The 20884-nt window shown below is 31.2% G+C and overlaps 1 protein-coding gene across 3 annotated transcripts in view; it reads left to right on the top strand.

Annotated features, from left to right (window-relative positions):
- LOC136079791 (uncharacterized) overlaps window positions 1-20884 on the top strand; it is a 79874-nt gene that overhangs the window by 4006 nt on the left and 54984 nt on the right. For all 3 annotated transcript variants that reach the window (XM_065796201.1, XM_065796202.1, XM_065796203.1), the window contains exon 2: window positions 11380-11491. In XM_065796201.1, the coding sequence (XP_065652273.1) occupies window positions 11380-11491 (112 nt within the window). The remainder of the gene's footprint in view (window positions 1-11379; window positions 11492-20884) is intronic.

The following is a 20884-nucleotide window of genomic DNA, read 5'->3' as shown; positions in this document are numbered from 1 at the left end:
TACATACATATATATATATATATATATATATATATATATATATATATATATATATATATATATATATATATATATATATATATATATATATTATATATATATATATATATATATATATATATATATATATAAGCATACATATATATGTATACTCGGAAAAAATATATATAAAAAAAACTGGTTTAACAAACGGACACACTTAAGACGTGCCGGGAAGCCACGGAGTTCAAGGGGCCATAGCATCTAAGTGAATTTTTAAGAGATATATAAGTTAAAAGAAAAATTATTATCGACTTCTATCCTTAACTTCCTATCATGTCCCAGACATTTTTAATCTTTGCAAAAACAGCGCATAGGACGTATTGCAAACAGTACGTTTTAATTTTTTAACGACTTGAAAGAACATTTCGAGTTCGAAGATAATGGTGAAATAAGAAACTTAAAAAAAATTTGGGAATGTAATGGTGAAAAACAAAATTTAAAATAATTAGAAATTTTATTTGTTGTTCATTCTCAGAGGATTATCATTCTGCTGAATAGACGAAAAACTAGAATCGATACGCAACAGAAACTTTATCGGATGTATTGAGCTAATAGTAAAACTTGATCCTTTCCTCAACCAACACTTTATAACTCATGGAAAAAAAGGAAATGGTTGTAGTTTGTTGTTATCTAAAGAAATTTGCAAAGAACTTATACACTATAATATTCGCTGAGGTTATGGAATTTAAAAGTAATATGATCATCCTTAATGTTATATTAGAATGTTATAGTAGAATTTGTTATAGAACATGTTATAGTAGAATTTTCTTTATTTAAGGGTCATCCATAAATGATGTCAGAAAGTTTGACACTAATTGACAATGGGTGTTGAGGCCAAAATGATGTCGATTTAAATTATACTTTTAGTTTTAATGAGCATATTTTAACGGTATTTACATCAACTAAATGGTATAGAAATGATGTTTTGTTTGAGGGGAAATTAATATTAAATGTGGGGGAATTTGATATTATATTTTATTAAATTATTTATAACATAATATTATAAATTAATATAATAAGTTTTCCAGAGACATTAAATAGATAACAACTACTAACGTAAAATAAAAATTACTATCGTTTTATTAATATATTACCATTTGACTGCGAATCAAGTTATGTTAAAAATATTAAGTCTTTGTATATAAAGTTCACAATCGTTATTCGCTCCCAAGCGGATTATAAAATGTGGTTCAAAGTAAACTCATAAAAGTAAACTCATAAATTTGTCATTTTTTTAAATTAAATTTAAATTTGTCAATTTTTTATTAAATAAATTTTTAAAAAATAAATAAAAATATTTTTTACTAAAAAAAATTTTTAATAATAAATTTTAATAAATAGATAAAAAAATTTTTATTTAATAAATTTACTAATTTTTTAAATTAAATTTAAATTAAATGGTTATTTCAAATACGAAACTCTAATTGATCTCTAGTCGATTGTAAAACGTGATGCAATGCAAACACATAAAGTCTATTGAAAATTTGAAACGCTAATTTCTCCCTAGCGGGTTGAAGAAACTCGATTAAAAAACTTGCGCTAACGATGAGCAAAATCATTATTCTGATTGTGATGTAAACAATACTAATAAATCAATATTAAAATATGGATGAAACCGCATTACTTAACTTATTGATGGTCTTGAATGGAAATGCTCATCCCGATAAAAAAAGGCTAATATACAGAAAGAAGTCCATAGTATATGGAATTCATTAAAAGAAGAGAAACTGATGCATAAGGACCCTGAATCAAGGGTAACGTATATAGTCAATTTATTTAATGAAAAGACAATGAAGTTAACGAGCAAGGAATTATCATTTTGGGCCAATACTACAAAACAGCCTGCCCCACGTATACTCCACTTGAATTTGACAAGTGTTCCTCACAGTTTGTTGAGCCCACAATGAGGATCTGTTATTGATGATCAACAAAGTGCATTAACTTTGAGTTTGTTGACCACGAAAAATTAAAAAAATGCAAGAACAGTGGCTCAAGATTGACTCAATTTTGAGATTACAGCTTAAAATTGTGAAGTTGCTGGACTGAAGACTAGAAAGAGAAGTGGATTTATTGCTGAAGCTGAAGAGGATGTTTTGAAAAAGAAAAAGAAGAAACTAGCTCATCTATGTAAAGAACTCGCCAAAAAAAAAGTATGATCAAGCTCAACAGAAGAAAACTAGAGAACTGAAAAAAGCTAGAATGGAGGAAATCTGCTTGGAGCATCCAGAAGTCAAAGAACAACTAAAAATCAGAAATAAACCTAGTCGACCGTCATTAGAAGTAGATCAACCTCTTCTTTTGAAGGCGATTATGGATATTGCTCTCCATAGTTCGTCCGCTGATGAAAGGCATCGGTCAGACGGTTCTTTGGGTAATGATAGCTTAGCTATGTTTGTTAATATTTTATTTGTTAGAATTTTACTCTTAATTAGTACTTGCACTATTGTAAATATACTTGAAATGTTAACAACTAATTTCAAGATTTGATTTGATTATAATTTTCGAAATAAATCCCGTTTTCTGTAAAAAAGTTAATTATATCTAAATATATTTCTTTATTATTTATAGCATTAAAACTCTCGACGAATTGACATCCGAGATGAACAAAATTAAATTTGCAATCAGCAAGAGCGCCTTCTATACTCGTCTACTTCCAAGAAGTTACGAAACATTAGAAGGCAAAAGGCACGACAAAACAGTCCCTGTTAGATTGATCAGTCCTCAGAATGAATCTCATTTAAAAAATGTTGACGGACTCTTTTGCAGTTCAACTATAAAATATGTGGTAGAAGTTGTTCTATTTTAGGGCCAGATGAAGTGTGTTTCATTAGCCAAGACGACAAGAGTGCCAATCGGAATCACAGCAGCCAAAAAACAGGCGCCGTTGTTGATGCATTTGGAGTACCGGGTAACTCTCCCGGACCACAAATGGGTCGTGGCTGCTAAACACAAGCTTATACCATCTGTATACGCTGGAATTACGATCAAAAAGATGGCCTCGGTAAAACAGATGGTGTTACTTATTCTGGATCTACTTAAATTGCTGTTCGATTAGGAAAACGCGCATCATCGACCGCATTCGCTCATGGATTAGACTTTCAGCGGCTCCTGGATATCAAAGAATTCGACTCTATTATCAGAGATCCTCAAGCTAATATGGTTAAGCCTATCGTTGTGTTTAGTGTCGATGGAGAACTTGACGAAAATCCCAGATACCAGAACGTAATTGAAATCGGGAATCACCGTTTCTTAAATAATAACCTTGACGCTCTTTTCATCATGACGAACGCTCCAGGTCGCAGTGCATTCAACAGAGCTGAGCGACGAATGGCATCTCTAAGTAAAGAATTATCTAGGGTGATTCTTCCGCACGACCATTACGTAACTCATCTTGAATCTCAATGTAATTACATTGACAAAAGTTAATTTGTAAAAATATTGATATAATTTTTAACCTATAATAACCAACATATCTTTTTGGTTCAGGCAGAACAATGGATGAAAATTTAGAAAAACAGAACTTTGGTTTTGCTGGACAGGCTTTGGCTGATATTTGGTCTGATCTACAAATTGACGGTTATCCAACCATTGCAGAGTATATTGATCCAGACAAATCAGAACTAGAGTCAAGGAGCCTTTTGTTACAAGATCAACGTTGGATTGCCAATCATCTTCGTACAAGTATATATTTTACTCAAATTGTGAAATGTGAAAATCGTTCTTGATGTCGTACTATTAGAAGCTCTTACTTTACTCTAATTAGAGCAAGATTTCTTCCGCCACCTGTCCCTGTCAACCAAACAAGAGACGGGCTCAAAGCATTAGATGTCTCAGAAGGAGCAAAAGAATTGTTTCCATCATCCGTCTTTATGGTCATCGCATCTAAAATTGAAAGTATTCTTCCTCGTGCTGCCAAAGGATTTCTAATTTTGCCGTATGATGCGTTTTGTCCATCAATTCAGTCTAGCCTAGCTGATAGAATCTGGAAAAAGTGCAATATCTACTTTGCCTCTCAAGCTATGTTGAAAAAGCACCCTTCTATCCATTTTTCTGCTATAACACTTCCTCTAATCAAAAGGGTCCAACCTGTTCGTATTGCTGTCAAGCGTCAGACAGAATATTTGGCAGTCATCGCCTTGCAGAAGAGTTCGGAAACTGCTGAATGGTTAGATGAAAATGAAGTTGACGCAACAAATTTGATTGTACCTCAAGAATACAATATCCTTTTAGAGCGCGGAGAGCATTCACTACCTATTTTTTCAATCGATGACTACTTCAACAACCCATGGGAAGAATATATTAAAGATATATAATACAAATGGCTTAGTAGATTATTTAATGAGATATCGACTATTATATAATATAATTTGATGAGATCTACTATTATATAAATGTATAATTTAGTCAGAAAATAAATCAATGGTTTTTAAGCATTTTTATTATTTTTTAAGGGGGGTGTACACAAAAACTGACATCATATATAACGGGGGTTTGGCCAAAAATTGACAGAGTTTGACAAAGGGGGAGGAGGAGTCGAAAAATTGAGAAAAAACACTAACATCATTTATGGATAACCCCTTACTCCAAACATAATTTCTTCGTTAGCGAAATCAAATTTGCGAAAAACTCCTTAATCATTGTTGATTCTACTCTCAATGTGTATAAAACGAAAAACCAGTTGAGCGGTTATAAGCATTCTTTTATATGCATAATCATTTTGCAGTTTTCATGCCTAAAATTGTTTTAAAAAAAGTAAGAATAGCATGCGATCAACAATTAAAATTGCCGTGGCCAGTTATGCAACAATGCCAGTAAAATATCTGGATTTTACTTTAGCTTACAAGCAAGAATTAAAGAGATCAACGTTTTTGCCAAATGCATTCCATGTGCTGCTCACTATTTGAACCTCGTACGCTCGTACGAGTGAGTGCCGCGGATTCCACGCTACAGTTAATTTTTTTTAATTTTCTTCAAGAAATGTATAACATTTTTTCTACATCAATGCATCAATGTCTTAAAGTAAAAGTTCCTTGCATCATTGCATCTTAAAGTCATTGCTCCTTGCTGGAATACTTATTAAGGTTCTCTAGACTCTCTCACAAACTTGTTGGTCAGCTCATATTGATGCTTGTTTAGCCATTGGAAAGATTTATTTTATTTACAAGGTGATTAAGAATCATTTTAAAAATCAAAATAAAACATATTTTATTTGTGACTGTGCATACTTTATTAACAAATATTTTCTATATATGCTCTTCTTAATCTTTACGACGATAAGAAAACAAAACCAAGAGCAGACCCCTTCAGACACTTGACCAAAATGGAACAACTTTATACAGCTATTTTAATAACCATTTGGAACATAATCATGAAAAGAATTAACAAAGTTAACAAGAAGCTACAGTTTGTAAAGCTTGATTTAGGTATGGTTGAAAATTTGTACAGCTCTCTGGTGCAATACGTGCAGCAACTTTAAGTTAATGAGATCACGTACAAACTAGGGTTACCTAGATAAAAGGAAGAAACCTTATTCTGGATTGAACTGTCGTTTGGTTTTCTTGCGAGTCTCTGCAGCATGGATATCTTGGAGATAACTTGCAATTCGCAAAAGCTTGTAAACTGATATCCTACTGATCTAAACTTTCACTTAATGAACAAATGCATTCATTTTGGAGCATTTTTTCAGGAACGTCTTTTAAGTCTTTCTATTGTTCAAGTAGAAAGCCGGGTATTAGATTTCATTGACCTAAAAGATATCATATCTGCAATTGCAGATATGATATCTTTTAGGTTCTTTTTAGCTTTTTGGCCTCCTGGCCAAAAATGTTAGAAGACTAAGAAACCTGGCCATGTATACATACATTAACCTGGCCATTTATACATATATATATATATATATATATATATATATATACATATATATATATATATACATATATATATATATATATATATATATATATATATATATATATATATATATATATATATATATATATATATATATATATACGTACAGTATTGGACAAAACATTTGCAACCAACACCAAACAATGCTAAATAATGTTCCTAATTTTACATGTCTTAAAAACGAAACGAACTATACTACCTCAGCAAACAGTTCAGGAGTCTGGAGTCATGCTATGATTGACATGAGCAATCAACTGACAGGTGACATTTTGCAGCGGACAAAACAAGTGCAACTTTTTTGGTTTGTGAAAAATATCGTTCTACGGGGAAACTGGCAGCAGATAACAAAGGTAGAAAGTCTCGTTCCACCACTTTTAGAGAGGATTCTATGATCGTCAGATCCGTCAAGAAGGATCCCTGGATATCATCAGTCGAGATACAAAAGCAATTAGAGCTGCCAGTATCGGACCGAACATCAGTATCAGACGACGTGCTGTTGAAGCCGGATTGTTTTCTCGACGCCCTGCAAAGAAACCACTGATATCACTAAAAAACAAGAAGAAAAGACTCCCGTTTGCTACATCTCATATTGACTGGAATGTGCAGAAATGGCGAACTGTCCTGTTCAGTGATGAATCGAAGTTTACCGTCATTGGGAGCGATGACATTTGCCGTGTACGTCGACCGGCCGGAAAATGCCTCCATTTACGTTACTGCCATAAGACCGTGAAGCATGGTGGAGGCAATGTAATGGTCTGGGAGTGTTTTTCTGCTAACGGTCTATATCCAATACATCGAAACGATGGAATAATGGACCGTTTCATGTATAAAAATATTCTGAAAGATATTATGTTACCTCATGCTGAATGAAATATGCCATTAAAATGGGTTTTTAGCAAGACAACAACCCGAAACACACTGCAAAAGTAGTCAAGCAGTGGTTTTAAGACAATCCCTATTGGTGATGGATTGGCCACCTCAATCTCTGGATCTCAACCCTATTGAGAACCTGTGGGAGATCGTCAACCGCAGAATTAATCGTGAAGGTGTTCGTAATAAGGATCAACTGTGTGAACAAATCCAAAAGGGCTGGGCAGCGATTCCACAAAGTTTCATTGATCACCTGATCGAATCTATGCCTCGAAGATGTAAGGCTGTGATCGACAACAAAGGATTCGCCACGAAATATTGATAGCGAAATACAGTTTGGTCAATAATTTGTTGAGTTGCACTTGTTTTGTCCAGAAGGAAATCAACTTTTTTTAATACTTTTGATTAATTTATTAATTTTCGTGTACAAATAATGATTTTAATGATGAATAAAACTTGAAGAACTTTGTCTCTAAACAGTTACATAGTTATTTCTCTAAATTGAAAAAATGCAGCACTTTTATATAAAGAAACTAAATTAGCATTATTTGGTTGCACTCGTTTTGTCCGATACTGTATAACCAAGATGAAATAGTTATTTCATTTATAGGGTTTGTTACAAGGCCTTTTTAAACAGACCGCGACTGCTCATTTTCCGTAAAATTAGCCGACTTTTTCAACGGAGAAGTATAGTTTCAATCAATCATATATTCTAAAAAAAAAATATCCATCGATATTTACAAATAGTATTGAAATACTAATCTCAAGTAAAAACTTTAAAGAATAATTTATCTATAATTAATTATTTTAATAAAAACAATAACATTAATGATAATAACAATAATAATAACAATAGTAACATGTTGTTTTAAAAATAGTTATAATAATAACGGGTGATGCGGAAGTTATCGGACAAAATAAAAACGTCATTAACTTATTTATAAATAAAAAAAAACAAACTACTATTATATTTTTTTTAAATAAAGCATTTATCTTTTGATAAAAATAAATTATTTTTTATATGAAAAAACACCACCATCTGCAATTGATCTCAATTTTGCTCTGACGCCTTTCATATGCGACTGTAAAAAGTTTAAATCAATTTCTTGTAATTTTAGTTGAATGCGATCAATCAAAACTTGCTCTGTTGAAGCTTGCAAATCTCCCTCGTAAACCTTCTGTGCCAAATGTCCCCCAAAATTTTTAATTGGTCAAGCTTGAGGCACATTTGGGGGATTGGATTCTTTATCAACGTAATAGACATATTGGTCCATCCAATTTAGAGAATCTTTAGAATAATGAAAACTTGCTAAATATGGCCAAAATAAATAGTTAAAGTCTCCATAATTCTTTTGAATAAATGGAAGAAGTTGTTTTTCTAAACATTCATTAATATAGATTGATGAATTGATCGCTACAGCCTTGGAAGTGCAAAACAATGGCTCGGACATACCACGGTCAGATATGGCTATCCACATTAATATTTTTTTTGGAAATTTCACTTTTTCTATAAAACGAACACTTTCTGAGCATGTATTTTTGTTGTTTGTGTATTATGTAGAATTTCCAGGCATGTTGTCCCCTGCAAAACAAAAGTATTTATCGTCATCGATGACTAGAAGCGATTTTGTGTTATAGAGTTGGTTAACTAGTTTCCTGCTTCTTTTCTTTGCCTTTATTTGTTGTTCTATAGTGTATTTCGGAGTCGTTTCACGTTTTCTATATTTAATATTCATTTTTTTTAACTGACGACCAATTGTCGATTGATTTACACCGAATTTAATACCTATTTTACTCTGACTGACTCCTTTTTGATTGTTGACAAGTCTTGTTAATTCGGCTTTTTTTTCTCTAGTCCAGGATGTCGGACGACCAGGGTGCTTTTTATCAGAAAACGATTGAACAGTTTCAAGTCTTTTTAGGTTATCATATATTGTACTTCGAGCAAATCCTTCCTTCTCAAAATGATTTACGATTTTTTTTTTATACTAGGTTTATTTCAAAAAACATTTTTAGTCGCTTTCGAAAAGATTCTCGTTCAGCTGCATTTAACCTCATTTTAAAAAATTACATTTTTAGCTAATGTAGTTATGCATTACAGCATAACTCCATTAAGCTAAAAATCAATCAAAAATAAATAATACTAAGAAAATGCGAAAAAATAAAAAAGTTGGCTTATTATTATTCGATGCCTTTTCTCGATGTTTAAATATTTTTTATTTTTTCTCCATTCTTTTAAATTATTTCATTCATTAACTATTTTTTTTACTTTTATTTTTATTCCTTCTTTACTTATTTCTTTCAGATTTATATTTTTTTCGTTTTCTTTTCTTTTTTTTAAATTTTTCTTTTTTGTTGATTTTGTTTTTCGTTTAATTTATTGATTTTTAATTTTCCCTTTTTTTTTTTCAAAAAAGTTATTTCAAACCGTTAGAAAAATTTGCGATTTCAAGGATCAATTCAATGAGGATTTTAGTTGTTTGATTAAACTAATACAGTTAAACTCGTAAAATGCCTAATAAATTTTGCGTTTAAGGTTGCTTATCAAATTATAAATCAAAAATAAAAGATAATGTTAAAAATTTTAAACAATTGTAGAACTCTCAATTATTTAGAATAAATCATAATAGGTATGGTGAAGCGAAAAATGTCTAAGAAAAAGCAAAAAAAGTTTTGGCACTAATGTGACTTTGTCTTTTTGGTGGTCCAACTTTTTATGAAAAGTGTTATTCAAAAATTTAAAATTGATAAAACTAGAAAGTTGCTGTACGAGCAAGCAGATCCTATAACATTTCTTCCTGCTCTCCACTACTGTGATAAGTGTAAACTTGATAAAGAATTTAATTTGTCAACATGTGAAAATTGTGAGGATCAGTTGTTAAATAAATGCAAACATAGACTTTTATATATTGCAGGCTTTTTGCTTCTAAACTTCCAGAATTACATTCAATTTTAGAGGAAATAGATACCTTTGGTATGTTTCCAAAATATAGAGCTTCAATTAGTTCTTTGAACAGGGGAATTCCCCTGTTTGTCAAAGGTTCTCTATGTATTGATACTAAGAGAACCTTCTGACAATTTAGTTTACTTTGTTATTTATTGTTTTTTTATATTTGAAGTGACACTTGTAAATAAGGTTTCACCATTTCTGTGCAAGAGAAGATTAATTAACACTTGGGAATGAATGTTTGATAAAACGAGCAAAACTTTCAATTTCAAAATGAATTACTTTAAATCGTAAAAGTCAAAATATATTAACTTAAAAAAGTTTTTTTTAAGTTATTATATTTGTTTGTTTTTATTTAAAAAAATAGATAAAATAAACGTATTGTTAAAAAAGTGACATTTTGTCATTTTTATATAAAATCAGTAAAGATTTTAAATCTTCATTGTAATTAATTTATTTCCAAACGTAAAAATAATTCTAACAATATTTGCTCGCAAATTTTAATCAAAATGTTTTGTCTTAACAAAGCTCTTTACTTGTTTCTGAAGTTAGTTTACAAAAGCAAACATTAAAAATTATTTTAAACGTAAAAAAGTTGGCCTTCGCTGATATTACGGAAAATAGGTTGTCATGTCTGCGTTAAAAAAGGCCATGGTTCTTCAAGATTTAGACAGCCTTAACCATTACCCCGGCCCCGGCTATGGTTTATCAAACTCGGCCCCGGTAAAATATCAGTGCCGGTCTCTAACCATCTCAAAGCCATATACAAAGTCATCACATTGGAAACACCAAAAATATTTTCCTTGGAGATTAGTTCTTTGCGTATAAATAATTCTTGATGAATGAAGCTGAAAATCTGTAATCGTTTTTAATGCTGTTTTAAAGCAGTTCTAACATTGGGTAGAATGATAAAGATTGAGTTTATCACAGATTGAAATATTGACAATAAAGCCTCAGGTAATCCCACGACAAACGTCAAACGCACTGATCCTTCTGACAATATAACAAGATAAGCCAATCGTTTCAAATTAGCCAAAAATATATCATTTTCTCTCCGTCATATAGTTTTTTTTTGTGAAAAGTTCATTAGCATTGTAAGCATTCATAAATAAAGCTGCCTGTAGCGCTCATTTAAATTATTTGCATCTTGTTTAAAGCGTAATAAATCAATTAAACTAGTTCCAGCTTTAAGTTATGCATTTTAGCAGTCACTTTTGTTCATTGTTTCCACACAGGAGCACCTGAAGTCCCATCATATGTTCCAAAGACATCAAATAATTTCTTATTTGATTTCATGCCCGGTTAGCTTGTAATTTTCTCGATTAAACACTAAAATTTTTAATATTATAACAACAATTTAACCGTACAAAATTTTGTGAAATAATGATCAATTAAAAAGCCAGAATCTACTTGTTATTAAAAAATATTCTTTAATTTTACGTATTATAATAAAAATAGATATAGATATAGGTATTAAAAATGTTTATAACTATACTTTTAATAATTTAAGCAGTAGAGAGCTTTCAAAAATTACGGATGATTATTTGAAAGGTCTTTAGTGCCTAAAGGAATATTTCATTTGATATTTACTACAACAATTTTTTTTCTAGCCTAACTGTTCTCTTAGCTGCAGTTTAACGCTAAATCCGTGTGGAGAATGCAAATGCCATCCATCTTGTGCTGGGAGAAATCGACGCCCGTATATATGTAACTGCACAAACGGTATAGCACTAACAAAATGAAGTTAAATTTTACAATAATAAATGTTATGAAATAGTTAAAAAATTTGCAAAACAAAAATAAAAAAAAGAAACATATTTAAGTATTTAAATTTGTAAAATAAAAACGCAGAGACTCTCAGATGACCATCAGGTCATCTGAGAGTCTCTGTGTTTCATCGACATCCTTTTATATCTTATAATTATAAAATTATAAGATATAAATCAACAGACAATTTCTACTCGATGTAATCTTAAGAAGCTCTAAATAAACAACTGTTTTTAGCCAACAATCACACTCACGCAGACACACACACACATATATATACATATATGTATATATATATATATATATATATATATATATATATATATATATATATATATATATATATATATATATATATATATATATATATATATATATATATATATATATATATATATATATATATATATATATATATATGTTAGATTTCATGATACTGAAAAGTTATTTAACTTGAAATATAAAAATACAAATGGGTCATTCCACGCCAAACGGTCTAATTTCCGAAATAATCCCCGCACTACCATCTCAGATTTTGATAAAATTTTGTCAGTATGTTGTTAAACATGTTTCATGAAGATTACCAAAATTTCAAATCAAAATGTTTATTATTTCGGATTATTGTCAGTATGTTGTTAAAATTTTGTCAGTATGTTGTTAAACGGTAGTGGTGTAGTGGTAAAGCGCTCGCTTTAAAAGCGAGAGGTTCCGAGTTCGATCCCCACCACGTCCCTGGTAGTACCGCGCTCAACTTGTTTCTCCGCACAGCGGCCTTGTTTGTCAAGGTTCGTGTTTCGGAGTTTTAGAGTTGAGAGAGGGTAATAACCACTATTAAGTAGCCTCCTCATCTGTAGTGGCCTTCTCGGCCTTGGGGAGGTGAATAACAATAAAAAAAAAAAAAAAAAACATGTTTCATGAAGATTACCAAAATTTCAAATCAAAATGTTTATTATTTCGGATTTTGTGGTACTTTTTGTAAGGTTTACCCAAACTTTAACTTAAGTCAGTAGCTAAAATTCGTATATTTGGGGTCCTATATTTTTGCAATAAAAGGGTAATATTTTATGTTAAGAAAATTAAAAGAATCTAATGGTACTTTAAGTAGAAAGCTATTAATGACAATAAAAACTAGAATATATAGCCATTAAATTCAAGATTTAGAAAAGCTATTTTATTCTTTTGAAAATGGTACTACGCCAAGGAAAAAAAAAAAAACTTACAACAGATTTATTGAACTCTATATGGCAATAGTTAATATTGTTTTTAAAATATCAAAAACTTTGTAGACGTAACTTAGCTTATAAAAGCTAGATTTTTTTCGTTCATAAGAAAGATCTCTCCAAGACAGTTTTTATTGTTTCTAAAATTTTGAAATAAGGTCTTTCCAATAATACAATTAAAAAAACAAAAAAAATTTGCCCACATCAAGTTTTAGGGGTTCAAACACACGTTATTGTAGGGTTTTTCACTTTTTTTGCCATATTGCTTTCAGAATAACTCAGCAGAGAAATTTTTAGAATAGCAAATTTTTAATCGATATCATTATGATAGTATGTCGAACCTTTAGACAAAATAGTAATATTCAAAAACCTTTAGTTTTAGAGATATGACCCTACAAGTAAATAAAGAACATTTATAGTGTTGCGTTTGTGACGATATTTGGCAAACCATAGACTAAAATGTAGGCATAATATGAAACTTGTAATAAGTTATTTGTGATCTGCACCTTCGGTTTACTAAGAAACCACGTATTTAATATACATTACCCTTTCATTGCAAAAAAATAGGACCCCAAAAATTTAATTTTTAGCTACTGAAAGATATTGAAGTTTGGGTAAGCTTTACAAAAAGTAACACAAAATCCGAAATAATAATTATTTTGATCTGAAATTTTGGCAATGCTCATGAAACATGTTTAACAACATACTGTCAAAATTTTATTAAATCGGAGATGGTAGTGCGGGGACCTCTGGACCACTTGGCGTGGAATGACCCAAATAACAGTTAAAAACCTCTTAAAAAGTTGACATTAAGGGTGGAATGCAAGAAGCAAACTTGAGTCAAGTTCGAATTGAACTTTACATTGTAACCAATAGCGGCAGAGTATGGGTTTTCTCCTGAAAAATACTCTGCCGCTATTGGTTACAATGTAAAGTTCAAGTCGAAATTGAATCAATTTCGCTTCTTGCATTCGACCACAAATGTAGCTTTTTGCTTGTGGCTAAAAAGTTAAGAAAAAATCGTAAAGTATTACCCATATTTGAAAACAAAAAATTAAAAAATTTTAAATTTAAGACATGTTATAACGTAATGGTAGTTACAATATTGTAATTAACATTATTATCGAGTCATTATGTATATGTACATACATAACTTATGTATATATATATACCGTAAAGTTTTGCTCAATTTTATATATAAAACTTACGTGAATTAGAAAAAAAAGAGGAGTCAATCGCGCCCAACGACTCCCCTTTTTTGGTTAACTTTCCTTGATTTAAACCGGATTTAATATGTATTTTGACTCCTGCTTTTGAAGTTGGTCTTGAGAGAGCAACATAGAGTTGACCGTGACTAAACAAGGGTTCAGTTAGATATAAACTAACTCTATCGAATGTTTTCCCTTGTGATTTGTTGATAGTCATAACAGAGGCGGGTAAAACGGAAAACTGTCGCCGAATTAACGTAAATCGTAAATCATTTTCAGTTGGACTCATATCGATTTGAGAAAGAAAATCACTGCTATATTTGTGTTTTCCTGTCGCAATTGTTGCGTGAATCATGTTTTCAGTCAACCCCTTGATAATGTTCTGTTAAACACTTCTCTACTAGAATCCATATTCTTAAGGATAACTATTATTGCTCCTTGAGTTTCAGCCGATGTGGTGGTTAGGGTTAGGGGTTAACCTAACTCACACTTAGCGAACTGAGGAACGTGGTTGGAAAGTTAGCAATTTCTTCATTATCTTCAGACTCGATAGAGTCCATACTTTTGAATTCTATCAGTTCTTTCTAGCATTTTATTAATGATGGAATTATTTATCTCAAGGCAGTTGTCATTCTTTGGGCATAGAATAGCAAAACTGGCAAACATTTGATTTGTCTCTAGGCTGATATTTTGTAGATCACCAAAGCAAGAAGTATTTGAGCAATTCTCATCTTGAATAATCAAATCGGCAGATATTTCAACTACATCTTTGCCAAAAGAGAGTTAATTGACCAACATGCCATTACCAAGTTGAATTAGCCAGTCTGTAAACATCAATTGGCCTGATATTAAACATGTTTAATATCAGGCCAATTGATTAAATTTGTTTAATATCAGGCCAATTGATGTTTTTCTTGATGATCGATTCTTCTACATTTACACGAATGCCGTGCTTAACTACTGGTCAACACTGTCGAAAGTCCCCTCCTAGCAAAAGAATTCTACCGCCGAATGGAGTGTTGATTTTTTTGGTGACCTTTCTCAATGGTTTCTTGATGGCATTGAATGCATGAGAAGTCATCATAGTCATTTCATCACAGATGATGATGTTGGCATTTTTGATGTTCTCTGCTTCGTAATCATCTTCATCAATGAAAGTCGTGGTTTTTTTGTCGATTGATAGACAGATCTTAAATTGCGAATGATAAGTTCTTTAGTCAATCAAAAAGAGCGATGCAATGGCATTTAAAGCTACTGAGATAACAGACTTTCCTTACCCTTGCAATTTGTTGATAAGTGTATTGTAAAGAAAAGTTTTGCCGGTACCACCAGGTCCATCAAAGAAAAATGGCGTAGATGGGTACGTACGTCAGCAATCGCACTCATAAGCTTTTTTTTGTCGTTCCTTAAGGTTTTCGACCATAATTTCTCCTCTTTTTTTGGCCTCTTTGCTACTACCTTTTGGATCTTCTTTGAGCTGTTGATAGATCTTCTGAAATTCTGGTACAGGTAAACCAAAGTTCTCATTTGATTTGCCCATGACCCTTAGCAAATCCAAATAGGTATTTCGAAGTTAGATTTTTAGCTACTATTGACTCATGACATGCGTGAATGTAGTTGTCTGAAAGATCTGGCAGAAAAGTTTCAAAGTGGTGGAGTGCATTTAATGGTTGACAGTGAAGGCAAATGATGGCAAATAAATGCCGAAGTTCTACTGGCTTTTCATAGGCTGCAGCGTCTTCCATAGCCCTAAGCCGAGCACTGTCATGAAAGTTTGCCAGAAAGTAAGCCAGAAAGTTTGCTGCAACTGCCGCAGCCTTAAATGTTGTATGCAGAACCCCATTTATTGTCTTGAGTTCTTCAAAGCTTTGCACATCTTTAACATTGAAGCGCAGAATTCGCAGACTCCTGATTTATTGATGATCAAACTCGTGGTTTCCATTCTCGTTCTTTAACATCAAATGTAAAGTGCTCAGGAATTTTACAATAAAGATACTGTCTTGCTTATAGATTCCTCTTATTTAGGTCAAGCCATGCCATCAGTTTTGTGCCTTTTATTAGCATTTTATTTTATTGGCATAGAATGCCTCTTGTTCTTTACCGGTTTTTATAATAAATCTTATGACCATTTGGTAGATGAACAGGTAATCTGTTTATTAAAAAGGTCCAATCAGACATAAGGAACTTGAAGAATCAATGAGCAGCGTCAGGTGCGTAAACATATCGGGTATCTAAGAATGTTTTGACTTCACACCAGTTGATAGCGTTTGATCCATTCTCCGAGTGAACCTTGACACCTGCACAATCGTGTCCCTTGTAAACGTGTTTGAAGAGGTACTTTAAGCACTTGATGGATGAACAGTATTCCAGATTCATATGGAAATCATATTTCAAAAGAAGGTAAGAATTGTGTGGAACCGCCCATCTGTTGTCTACCTCAATTGGATTACTGGCTATGTTTTTTTTGAGCTGGCACGTTCAAGTAATTCTTCTGCGATATGGGGGATATCCATCGTTGCGTAGTAAATTGTCACCTGCAAAATCTTTTGGGAAATTCTTAGTGCATTCTTTATACCAGGAGATAATTTGCTTTTCGTTTCATGGGCCATTAATCATGTGCTTCATGCCAGTGTGGTAAAGTTGTGGACGGCAAAGAGGATTTGGAATTTTGGCACATATTGTAGTGTCCATTTTTTCTTCAATAATAGTGATGTCATCTTCGTAAATCTAGATAAGAATATGGGCATGTGGAAGTCCTCTTATTTGGAATATAGTTACTTGAATTCTGGCAGCTTAAAACTCCAGCAACCTTTTATCTTTGGTGCCCCTAATGAGTTCCTTCAGCTTTAGCTGGAACCCACGTGTGGTAATATCATGATAATCTTATCCAGTATCTTGATCGTCATCCAGTAGTTCATACGTCCCGTCATTTTTTCTGACTGGCAAGTTGCCGTTCCAGCCTTGCTCTCCACTTAGTAGAAGCAGTATGTACGTCATCGGGTTGCACATGGATTAACGTGTGCTGATCCGACGAAAATTCTGCCGGAGGTTAACCATCGACACTTTTAAAGACAACTTTTAAACTCGTTATCGGCTGGCTTGTTGTACCGTCGCCGATCTTGGGTGAGACGTCGCAAGCTATTGTGACGATCTGCGTCTTTAACTCGCCTTTAATCTTTTTCCATTTCGTCTTCTTCTTCACCGGCTTTTGCTTGACAATTTGGATCTTTGACTCGTCTTGAATCTGCCTCAATTTCGTATTCTTCTTCGCGAGCTTTTGGGTGTTGATCTGGGTCCTTGACTCGCCTTTTATCTGTCTCCATTGTCTTCTTCTTTGCGGAATTTTGTGTGACGATCTGCACCTTTGACTCACCTTTCGTCTGTCTCCATTATGTCTTCTTCTTTGCGGGCTTTTGCGTAACAGTTTGCGTTTTTGACTCGTCTTTCACCTGTCCCCAATTCGTCTTTTTTTTCGCGGGCTTTTGCGTGACGATCGGCATCTTTGACTCGGATTAAATATATATATATATATATATATATATATATATATATATATATATATATATATATATATATATATATATATATATGTGTGTGTATATATATATATATATATATATATATATATATAAATATATATATATATATATATATATATATATATATAAATATATATATATATAAATATATATATATATATATATATATATATATATATATATATATATATATATATATATATATATATATATATATATATATATATATATCCAAATAATCTACTCTTTAAAAACTTGAACAAGTTGATTGAAAAAAAAAACCGACAGGCAACTAATAAATTTAAAAAACCAAGAGCAAATTAACCATCCAAAAACCAATTACTGTGGGAAATAGGCACTTACTAACATTCACAGTCTCTGTAATAAAATTTGCTAGCAATAAAATTATAATAACAATGGGATTTTTATACAATTACAATTAAATGGGCAGTCTATGTAATAAAATTGCTGATTTCCAACACTTTGTCTTTTTACACAATTGAGATATTTGTTGTGTTATCTAAACTTGGTTAAATAAAAATTCACCTGTCAGTCTATTATGTTCTAGGTTTTACAGTATTCTTCATTGTGACAAAAGTAGTAAAAGTGGTGGAGTAGCAATGTCTTTTTGCAGTTTTATACAATTTAAAAAAGTTGATATACCACCAGAGTTTCATGAGTTAGAAATTGTCTGTGCTGATTAAAACCTTAATGGTCAGTCGTTCAGAATTATTGGTTATAATCGCAGAGGGGGTTTGGGTTAAGATGCTATTGATTATATGGAAAGTTGTGTGAAATGTTTCTCTATATTATGTTCTATCGAAGAAAACGTGGTCATACTAGAAGATTTTAACTTACCTGATATAGATTGGCGCTATCTTCATGGTCCAGATAGTGATATACATAACTCTTTTGTACATTTTATAAACAGATATATTCTCACTCAGCATGTTAATCAACCAACTCGTGAAAATAGCATCTTAGATCTTATTTTGAGTTTTTCCTCTTTATTTATTAGTAATCTCTGTATTGAACCACCTATTGGTACTAGTGATCGTAATGTAATCATATTCACTCCTAATTTGAGCTGCTTATCTAATAAAGATAAATTTCTAGTTTAACAGTCGAAAAAATGCAGATTACAAAGCTATCAATAAATATCTGAAATCGATAGATTGGAGTATTATCTTTCAAACATGTTTTAGTATTGAAGCTTGTTGGAATACTTTTTCTACTACACTAAATGACATTATTATAGAATATGTACCTAAAGTGCGAGTCAATGAAGAGCACAAATCATCACATAAAATACACTATCCTCATTATGTTATAAGGTTGATAAACAACAAAGCAATCGCATGGAAAAGATAAAAAAAAACAGGTAAACCTAATGACAAAGCAGCATATAAATAAATTGCCGCACAATGTTCTGATTCCATTAGAAAGTATCATGCAGCAAAATAAATTAATATGATACGCAAAGACAACCTTGGTAGTTTCTTTAATTTTGTTAATGGAAAACTCAAAACCTGTAGTAAACTCAATGGCATTTATCAATCTGAAAATACCCTTTTTCAAAATCGAGTAGATATATCTAGTATTTTTAATAACTTTTTTGCAAGTATTTTTACAGTCGATAATGGTTTATCACCAAAGTTTATGGATCGTGTTAATGTACATTCAACTTGTCTGTCGACTATTAACTTTTCTCCTTCTACAGACAAAAAAGCACTGAGAGCACTTAAAACCACCATATCTACTGGTCTAGATGGCATTCCCAATGTTTTCCTAAAGAATTGTGCCAATAGTTTATCGGTTCCCTTAAGCCATTTATTTGATACCTCATTTAAAGATGGTGCTTTACCGTTAGACTGGAAAGTAGCAAGTGTTACTCCAATTGACAAAAAGGGACCAACAGTTGACCTACGTAATTTTAGATCCGTCTCCTTGACATCTACTTGTTGCCATGTGATGGAAAGAATCATTAATAACAAAATGATAAATTATTTCTTACTCAATAACCTAATCACAAAAGAGCAGCATGGTTTTATTTTTAAACGTAGTACCTGTTCTAATATTCTAGAAAGTCTTTATGACTGGACTTTGAATCTTCAGCGCCGCATTCCTACAGATGTTATTTATTTTGATTTTAAGAAAGCATTCAATTCAGTTTTACATCCCAAGTTACTAATGAAATTACTCACATACGGAATAGTTAGCAATCATCTGAATTGGCTAGCTAACTTTCTGCACATGAGATGACAATTTTGTTATCATTTAAAAAGCATTTGCACAAACAAAAACATGATACATTTAATTGATATTTCCTGTCTATAATTACAATTCAATCCTTCACAATCAATATTTACCCATAGCAACAATATGAAAACTAAATAATTTTTGTTTTTAATACAAATATCTTGCAATAATACCAAAAACAGTACTACCGATGATTATTTAAAAGGCCTCTAATGCTAATAGTTTTTCTATGTAAAAAAATATTTTGCATTAGTAAATTTTTTTTGGTAATTAAATTATTTTTAATAAAAACATTTTGAGAAAAAAGATTTACTGAATTTTCTATTTGTTTCACTGTTCTGATTATTTTTGAATTTATATATATATATATATATATATATATATATATATATATATATATATATATATATATATATATATATATATATATATATATATATATATATATATATATATATATATATATATATATATATATATATATCGTCGATGGCTAGGTAATATCTCACTAGTGTAGAGAGTAAAATATTACAGGAGACTGTAAAAACGAAAAATTTCAAAGAAATGAGGTTTTAAAAGTAGGAGTAAAAAACAAATCACTAACAAATTATATTATAGTTTGTGTGTTATTTGTTTTTTACTCTTACTTTTAAAACCTCATTTCATTGAAATATATAGTTTTTTCAGTCTCCTGTAAAATTTTGCTTTTTACACAAGTGAGATATTACCGGCCCAACGACGATATATATATATAGATGTGTATATATATATATATATATATATATATATATATATATATATATATATATATATATATTTATATGTATATATATATTTATATGTATATATGTGTGTATACATATATACAGTTCCAGCAGGTGGCGTGTGCGAAGTATGCAAAGCTTACAGGCGGCATATTTTAACATCAACAGTAAATGAAAAATTGCCAAAAAAATATGTCATTCTGATAAAATTTGATCATTGTTAAGGGCGGAAATTTGTTTCTGCACACGCTAAGAAATGCTCACAAGCTGGCTCTGCATATATAAATATATATATAAATATATATAAAATATATATAAAATATATATATATATATATATATATATATATATATATATA

Source organism: Hydra vulgaris, chromosome 04 (assembly GCF_038396675.1).
Source record: "Hydra vulgaris chromosome 04, alternate assembly HydraT2T_AEP".
In the NCBI taxonomy this organism is placed as follows: domain Eukaryota; kingdom Metazoa; phylum Cnidaria; class Hydrozoa; order Anthoathecata; family Hydridae; genus Hydra; species Hydra vulgaris.
The sequence above is the reverse complement of the archived record's forward strand: the minus strand, read 5'-3'. Positions and strand labels throughout refer to the sequence as shown.